The sequence below is a fragment of the Salvelinus namaycush genome, chromosome 20 (assembly GCF_016432855.1).
Source record: "Salvelinus namaycush isolate Seneca chromosome 20, SaNama_1.0, whole genome shotgun sequence".
Lineage (NCBI taxonomy): Eukaryota > Metazoa > Chordata > Actinopteri > Salmoniformes > Salmonidae > Salvelinus > Salvelinus namaycush.
The window spans coordinates 21,213,246-21,222,058 of record NC_052326.1 but is presented as its reverse complement, the minus strand read 5'-3'; the positions used below and the strand labels follow the sequence as shown (position 1 = coordinate 21,222,058).

Genomic DNA, 8,813 nt, shown 5'->3' with positions numbered 1-8,813 from the left:
ATCACTCATTCATATATCTTTATGTACATATTCTTTATCCCTTTACACTTGTGTGTATAAGGTAGTAGTTGTGGAATTGTTAGGTTAGATTACTTGTTGGTTATTACTGCATTGTCGGAACTAGAAGCACAAGCATTTCGCTACACTCGCATTAACATCTGCTAACCATGTGTATGTGACAAATAAAATTTGATTTGATTTGAGATGTTTACGAGGAAGTCCAAAAGTTCCAAATTCAAGATGCTTCAGCTGGAACAGGACAGTTTTTTCTGAGTAGACCAAGCAGCTGATGGACAGTTGTCAGCACAAATGTCCAAGCAGCAACAGGACTTTGAAGTTCTATAACACTGTCATTCCATACATTGACAAGTGGTTTGATTTCTCACCAGAACATGTAATGGTGAAGCTGATAGGCCTCTATGAGGAGCTCTCCGTCACTGACCTGGAGCAGGTAGTGGTTGCCCTCAAAATGACAGAGACAGTCAGTATGGACCAACTCTATGAAGAGTTTTGTGCTAGCCGGGAGGAATACAGAAAGCCAGACAGGATACCACAAAATCCACCAGTGCGAAGTAGGTGGCAGTTTTCCAAAAACCTAGGGAAAGCCAACTTGATCAACATGTTCAGGATTGTAGAGGATTTTTTGTCTGATGACCATTAAATGGTCAGACTCAAGAAACCGATGTAGCACAGAGCTGATCAAAAATGAACTTCAAATATCTGGGAACTGTGACTTGTCATGTAATGACTTCTCTCTGGCTATGCAAGAGGAGAAAGGACTGCTTGAATCAGTCAAGAGCAGCAAAAAATATGTAGACTTGGTGAGTGACTCATGCCCCTCTTTTTCCTCTTGCATTTGAAAAGTTTTGTTGTTGTTGCTGTAATCAAATTGTGATTTCTTTAATCATTTATTTTGAGGTTTATTCACATAAGTTTACATAATGATACCATTTTAGTAAAGCTATAGGCTAAATGGAATATAGAAATGTTTGCCTTTACAATTTAATAAGAATATGAATATACACTGTATATTCATTCACACGACACCATACCCATACCGGCGTGGCACTGTGCACTGGAACGCAACCTTTTGTCCCTTATTTGGTAGTGAAAAAGTTGGCAACCCTAGATGTAAACTAATTTATGCACAACATTTGAGAGAAATAAGCTTTTTGTGCATATGGAACATTTCTGGGATATAGTATAGTAACTGTAGCAGATTACATTTACAAATGAACCTACCCAACCATGATTATTAGACAATGTACATACTTTCATATTTACACAAATGTGTCTCAAAGAAGGAGAAAAGGCAGTTATCATAAAAATTATTTGATCTCTTAAATCACACAATACACACTATAAAATCAAAGTACAAAACCTCTAATAAGATTGACATTATTTTGTGACATTTGGGGCTGCAGGAAATTAACATGAAGAGCTGGTTTCCTGGACCCAGATTAAGCCTACTTGAAAAGGAATACAGTGCTGTAGCCTTAACCTGGGTCCAGGAAACTGTCTCTTACTGTTATTTTCCTGTGAGCCACGATTAGTAAGCACACATTTAGAAATTGTCAGTGATTATCAGCCTGGGGATTTCCTCAATCATACATTTTGTTTAGTGCACTCATTTTATTACAGGGTTTTCTGCCCACACAACAGAGCAAGCTAGCAACCTGTAGTCAAATATGGTAGTTGAAAAGACAATTACGTATATTTCAGTTTTGTATATCAATAGAAAAAAATATATACCGGTTTTCGAACATTGGGTTAAAACATTTCCGCTGAACTGACTTTCAAAAACAACTTAATAAAAAGTGTAATTATAACTTCCATTCAGTAATGCCACATACATAAGGGCACTGTAAATGAAATGGCTTTGTCCAACCAGGGAATGGTCAGAGGAACAATCCGCTGGCACTTCTTTTCAAGGCTACAGATGCAGACTAGCAGATAGGTGCAGTCCTAGCCCTGGAAAGAAATGAGACATTTTAGACGAAGCATTGACTCAGCGGAGCAGTTTTAACAATAGTGTCACTATTTAGATTACTCAAGCTCAAAGACAAACACAAACCGTATAGTCGTATGAGTGAGACTTTGGTTAAAAGATGGTGAACATATTTTAGAATAATGGTTTTAATATAATGATATGTATGAACTGTAGGTACCTTGGGTAGGCATTCAACTTAGTTATTTTTAAATTGTAATGATTCCTCTGTTCGACTTGGGTCTTCTCCCATCTGGTACGAGCTATGTATCATTTTCAAACAATGACAGTTTGTCAGGATTACTATGTTTACATATAATAGTGCAGTAAAGAAATATATTCTGCATGCCAATCTCAGTATTTTAGCAGTGTTTAGTTGTGTAGTTTGTGTGTTCCAGTGTGGTAGGCAGTTAGAAAGCTGGTCAGCTCAGCACTGTGTATGGTAGGCCTAGCCTACTAGCCCACCTCCCTTTAGAACAACATACTCTATTATCTTTTTCAAAGCCAATATATCTGTCCGAGAGTGCCTTTGCAAAGGATTTCCTTACTTCCTTGATTTTTCAACACACAGCAGGAAACATTTTTAAAGCTTTAGCGGATTGGCTGTGAGGGGAACGGCACCTCCGTACCTTCAGGCTCTGATCAGGCCCTACACCCAAACAAGGGCACTGCGTTCATCCACCTCTGGCCTGCTCGCCTCCCTACCTCTGAGGAAGTACAGTTCCCGCTCAGCCCAGTCAAAACTGTTCGCTGCTCTGGCACCCCAATGGTGGAACAAACTCCCTCACGACGCCAGGTCAGCGGAGTCAATCACCACCTTCCGGAGACACTTGAAACCCCACCTCTTTAAGGAATACCTAGGATAGGATAAAGTAATCCTTCTAACCCCCCCCCCCCCCCTTAAAAGATTTAGATGCACTATTGTAAAGTGGTTGTTCCACTGGATATCATAAGGTGAATGCACCAATTTGTAAGTCGCTCTGGATAAGAGCGTCTGCTAAATGACTTAAATGTAAATGTAAATGTAAATTGGCAAAAACATGGAAAAGTAACCATCGCATGTACAGGAGCAAGTTGGAGAAGTTTCCAGCAAAAAGTTTGATCATGCAAATCACTGATACTGTAGGGAATACATAAATACAGTATAAATGCCCATGCACAGACTGAATGTTAGTTGATGGGTTATGTAAATAAAGTTTTGTTAACAAATATTGTTTATGGTCAATTAATTGGCCAACCGTATAGCTTGTTTATCCAAATAATTTGTTGATTTAATGACGGTGTAAGTCAGTTGCCAGAAGCTGTGGTTAATGCACATACAGTATAGTTAGTAAGAGGAAAATATAATCTGTGATTTAGTTGTAGGTGAAATCGTGCTTAATCATGGACTATTTTCTAGAAAGATACATTTTTAAATGTAGGTTCTCACCCTTTCCTCTTATAACAATGATACAGTTTGAACAGCACAATGATAAGTGCAACTGCAAAAGATAAGGTATCAATCATGAGTCCACTGTATGATCTTCAAATGGTGAAGAGAAAGTGTAACACAAATCTGATAAACATGGTAACATTTGAAAGTAGGCAGTTTAACTAGGCTTACTAGTGTAACAAATCAAGTAATGTGGAGGAAATTCCTGATGGGCTACAGAAGGGAATGTTTCCCCAGTACAGTATAAAACAAAGTATCCAGTTTAGTTAGAACATATCTTTGAACTCAACAGCTACTTCATCAAAAAGTGTATTAGAAACAAATATCCCCCCTCTCACTTGTGATTGTTTCAAATGATGGAATTCTTACCTATGACAGTGCTGATCACACTTATCACAACTGCTGCATTCCCTGAAAGAGAGATTCAGTATTATTTGTTCAAATATGAGCTAGAAAAATATACTACAAAATAATAATCTAATAATAATCACTTGAATCAACTTAACTCACCAGTAGCTGCATTGGTGTCATGTTCCCCAACGCCATTATTCCTCCCTGAAACTGCAAATTTCAAATTAAACTAATAATCAAGCCCTTGATTACACTGGGATAGATTTACTTGGATTTCCTCTACCTCGTATTGTGGGTGGAACAGTTGTTGTTGTTGTTATTGAAATAGTTGCTGTTGGTTTCAAAGGAATGTCATTGACATCTATGAAATAGAAATGTACAATGATTATTCAGTATTGCACCTTCATGCAGTGCTTTCATTTTTAATAAGTGTACACCACTGTTACTCCCTGAAACTGCACATTTCAAATTAAACTAATAATCAAGCCCTTGATTACACTGGGATAGATTTACTTGGATTTCCTCTACCTCGTATTGTGGGTGGAACAGTTGTTGTTGTTGTTGTTGTTGTTGTTGTTATTGAAATAGTTGCTGTTGGTTTCAAAGGAATGTCATTGACATCTATGAAATAGAAATGTACAATGGTTATTCAGTATTGCACCTTCATGCAGTGCTTTCATTTTTTTTTTTTTTTTTTTTTTTTTTTAATAAATTTTATCCCATTTTCTCCCCAATTTTTCGTGGTATCCAATCGCTAGTAATTACTATCTTGTCTCATCGCTACAACTCCCGTACGGGCTCGGGAGAGACGAAGGTTGAAAGCCATGCGTCCTCCGAAGCACAACCCAACCAAGCCGCACTGCTTCTTAACACAGCGCGCCTCCAACCCGGAAGCCAGCCGCACCAATGTGTCGGAGGAAACACCGTGTACCTGGCCCCCTTGGTTAGCGCGCACTGCGCCCGGCCCGCCACAGGAGTCGCTGGAGCGCGATGAGACAAGGATATCCCTACCGGCCAAACCCTCGCTATGCCAATTGTGCGTCGCCCCACGGACCTCCCGGTCGCGGCCGGCTGCGACAGAGCCTGGGCGCGAACCCAGAGACTCTGGTGGCGCAGTGCTTTCATTTTTAATAAGTGTACACCACTGTTACTCCCTGAAACTGCACATTTCAAATTAAACTAATAATCAAGCCCTTGATTACACTGGCATAGATTTACTTGGATTTCCTCTACCTCGTATTGTGGGTGGAACAGTTGTTGTTGGTGTTGTTGTTGTTGTTATTGAAATAGTTGCTGTTGGTTTCAAAGGAATGTCATTGACATCTATGAAATAGAAATGTACAATGATTATTCAGTATTGCACCTTCAAGTGTACACCACTGTTACATATGACACTGACAGGGATTTACAGAAGGAAGATCAATGACAATGTTCCTTATCATAGTCTGACGCATGCCTGCAGTGTCTAAATGTAGGGTGAAGGTGGATCTACAACAAATTGATTAACTTCAACTGTTTATAATGTATCCTCTGTAAAGCATATAACCCATAACAGTTGGCAGATAATTGATCAAACATAAATGGAATCCATACCTTTACATTCAGGAGGTAATGAGTTGTATTCACCATCTTCATTGCACTCAATTGATTTGTTTCCAATGAGGGTGTAACCTTCATTACAGGAGTACTGTATGACACCACCATACTCTGGTAACTCTTCGCCAGGCTTCTCTGTGATCGTGCCATTCATTATCTCAGGAGGTTTATCACAAGTTACCACTGAGGAAGACACATACATGGGTGCATTATATTTGTGGTCTTTATTCAAACAAGTTCAATGCCTTATTTTCATTTTATTTAACCTTTATTTTGACAAGGAGTCATGCTTTGACAGGGAGTTATGCTTTGACAGGGAGTCATGCATAGATGTCCAAGTGTGTCAATGGCAAATATGGGAGATTTACCTTTACATCTTGGTCTTCCACTCCAACCTATGGCATAACACTGCCTGTAACTTGGGCCCATAAGTTGATAACTAGAAGTGGGGGAGAGAGCATGTGAGAGGTGGTCAATGATGTATATAAACCCTGGATTGCTTATGCCATCTATTGGCTATTGAGAGGTTTTGAAGCCTACGGTCGGCCATATTTGCACTCCCCAGTAGGAGCAGTTCTCCATAGGAATGAATGCAATTCTACAGTACAGTGCCTTCAGAAACTATTCACACCCCTTGACCTTTTCCAATTTTTGTTGTGCTACTGCCTGAATTTAATTTATTAAATTTTGATTTTGTGTCACTGATCTACACACAATACCCCATAATGTCAAGTTGGAATTATGTTTTTAGAAATGTTTGTAAATGAATTAAAAGTTGAAATGTCTTGAGACAGTAAGCATGCAACCCTTTTGTTATGGCAAGCCTAAATAAGTTCAGGACTAAAAATGTGCTTAACAAGTCACATAATAACAGTGTTTAACATGATTTTTAAATGACTACCCCACACATACAATTGTCTGTAAGGTCCCTCAGTCGAGCAGTGAATTTCAAGCACAGATTCAACAACAAAGACCACAAAGAAGGGCTCCTATTGGTAGATTAGTAAAACTTTGAATTGTGTATCAATACACACAGTCACAACAAAAATACAGGCACCCTTCCTAACTTAGTCACTGGAGAGGAAGGAAACAGCTCAGGGATTTCACCATGAGGCCAATTGTGATTTTAAAACAGTTTATCCTCAGTTTTAAGGGTAGGAACATGCTTCTTTATCACATTTGGTTATCAAAATTGCCTTAACTTACTAAAATGTTTCAGTTCATCTTTAATAAATTAATTTCTATAGCTTCCAAAATATGTCTTACAGCGGTGGGGGAGTGCCAAGATGGAGGCACGGTGGCTTCAACACAGCACCCCTTAGCAGCCATCTAGTTTATATATACATTATTGGAGGTGGTGGGGTGGTTGTCTGGCATTGAATCTTTTGGCAAAATAATGCTAACATACTCTGATGATACATTAGATACATAATGAAGCATACTCACCCTTTATCACAGATTGCTCTTGCTGATGCACCAAAAAGCGTGCCTTCCTCAAACTCATATGTCAAATGTGGCATCTTCCTGGGGGCACCACAGTCCTTCTCTGACATGAATAATCATCGAGCCAAGTTAACGCCAGCAACAAACAATCAAACAACAGTAAATAAATCAAACAGTAAATACGCAATAAAAATCGCACTTGACAGAATAACTGAGAAAAGTGCTACTATTTTGCCGCATACTTTTGCAGGTTAATTTGAGCGTGCTCCACTTTCCACTCGTGCAGGTGATTCTTTCAGATCCTTGCTCTTTCAAGTAGCCGTTGGCACACTCAAAAGTGGCTTCCTCCCCCTCCGGAAAATCGTTCATTAATAGCGCATCATTCGTTAGAACAACATTTCCCTCTACTTGAGGTTTGGGACACTCGGCTGTGAGGATATGATATAGTAGAATATGTCAACTCCACACACAATGAGAGTTACGTTGGCCAGCTCAAATTAGCAAAGTGTCTATTTGTAACCAAAACATTAAGCTGAAACTTTTATAAACGTTAGCTAGCAAACTGTTACTGTACAGCAACGTTACCATGTTAACGTTACCATGGCTAGAAACGTACTCACCATTTCCACTTGTTATAAAGATAAGGCATATCAAGCACTTAGTCCATGAATTTGAATAAAACATTATACTGGCTGTCCTTTTTAAAGTTGATTTTATGTGAAGACAAGTCGGTCTCTCGATCTAACAAATTCTCTCTGATCTTGTTGGCACTATCTAGCTGGCTGTCTAATCAGTACCAACCAGTCCATGGACGACTTCAACTGTCGCTTGAAGATATTTTCACTTTCCAGCAACCATAGCAACACTGTAGCACTTCACCTAAACCGGGGTATCCAGTAGTTACCACAGCCACAAAGTCAATACACAACCATATCGTTCAAAAAATCATTAAAACAAAAATGTGCTTTTTGGTCTTCATTTAAGGGTAGGATTAGGAATAAGGTTAGCATATTGGTTATGGTTAGGGTAATGTTATAAATCACACTTTAAGAAGATATGGTGGCTGACTTTTTGGCTGTGTTAACTTGTGACGCCCGTAACACCACGCGCAGAGTAACCCAGAGCTACTCCACAATAATAACTTACAAGTGATAGCCTAATAATACAGTATTATAATTAATCATGAATAAATAATGATTATATGTTTCTGAAGCAGGCCTAGATGAGAATACATAGAAGGGGAAATGGAGTTCATGTAATTTTGACTGAAGTGGAGAAAGCTATGAGTTAACTGACCACATCACTGAATAGTTTCCATCCTCCCCTGCCTTGTGACCTGTGGACAAGATTGAGTTTCGGTTGGCTCAACTGAAGATAAATTGTACACTTGATCTGTCAACGTGACTTATTGTGCTTCATGTGCTTGAAACTGCACAGGATAGAGGTCAGGGATTTGGGCAGGCTTTGTTAAAATCCCCATATGCTCTATGTTATATATTTCACATATTACAATGGTCATTAATAATAATAATATATGTATTTTATATAGAGCTTTTCATTACATGAAGAACCTCAAACGCTTTAAAAACGTAAAAAATAATTTATTGATGGTAGTTCGTTCATGTGTTGGCTGGACAATGATCTTATACGGTGGTTATCCAGAGGACATCAACTCAAGGGACTCGAGCACGGACTCCTGCTTCCTCTTCAGCATCCGAGCGCACAGTCCTCCTTATCATTTGCTCATGCATGAACATAAGGCTACATTGGTATGGTTCTTGTATAATTCAAAATAAGGGCATGGGAACAAGTATACAGACTTCCATTCTGAGTGACAGGAATTCATTGGAAGAAATCTATCAAACGATAATGATATTGTATTTTCCATTTCCTGCATAGGAATAGCTGAGCTTTTTTCCACAGTTGGAGAAATCTAGGGCGTATCCTCCCCTAAACTGGTGGAGATGTCTCCAAAACAGCACCGTTGCCATGGTAAGTAGATTG

General features: G+C 39.0%; 1 protein-coding gene across 3 annotated transcripts; it reads right to left on the bottom strand.

Annotated features, from left to right (window-relative positions):
• Positions 1–912: 912 nt before the first annotated feature.
• LOC120065118 (complement decay-accelerating factor-like) lies at positions 913–7,612 on the bottom strand. 3 transcript variants are annotated; one of them, XM_039015850.1, is made up of 12 exons: positions 7,430–7,612; positions 7,052–7,237; positions 6,813–6,912; positions 5,735–5,805; positions 5,364–5,549; positions 5,004–5,093; positions 4,299–4,391; positions 4,054–4,131; positions 3,930–3,980; positions 3,789–3,830; positions 3,417–3,468; positions 913–1,971 (listed from the first exon to the last, which is right to left on the bottom strand). In XM_039015850.1, exons 1-12 carry the CDS (start codon positions 7,491–7,493, stop codon positions 1,947–1,949), a joined length of 1,038 nt encoding a protein of 345 aa, XP_038871778.1. In that variant the 5' UTR covers positions 7,494–7,612; the 3' UTR covers positions 913–1,946. The 3 variants fall into 3 exon arrangements, with proteins under 3 accessions (XP_038871778.1, XP_038871779.1, XP_038871780.1); XM_039015851.1 differs by lacking the exon at positions 4,054–4,131; XM_039015852.1 differs by lacking the exons at positions 4,054–4,131; positions 4,299–4,391.
• Positions 7,613–8,813: the final 1,201 nt, after the last annotated feature.

Excerpts from the sequence above, each read along its gene's own strand:
- LOC120065118 (XM_039015850.1), bottom strand. The coding sequence starts at position 7,493 with ATGTTTTATTCAAATTCATGGACTAAGTGCTTGATATGCCTTATCTTT. Across the intron at positions 5,806-6,812 it reads AGAGCAATCTGTGATAAAGG|TTATCAACTTATGGGCCCAA; the intron begins GTGAGTATGCTT and ends CCCCACTTCTAG. Across the intron at positions 4,132-4,298 it reads TGTTCCACCCACAATACGAG|ATGTCAATGACATTCCTTTG; the intron begins GTAGAGGAAATC and ends TCTATTTCATAG.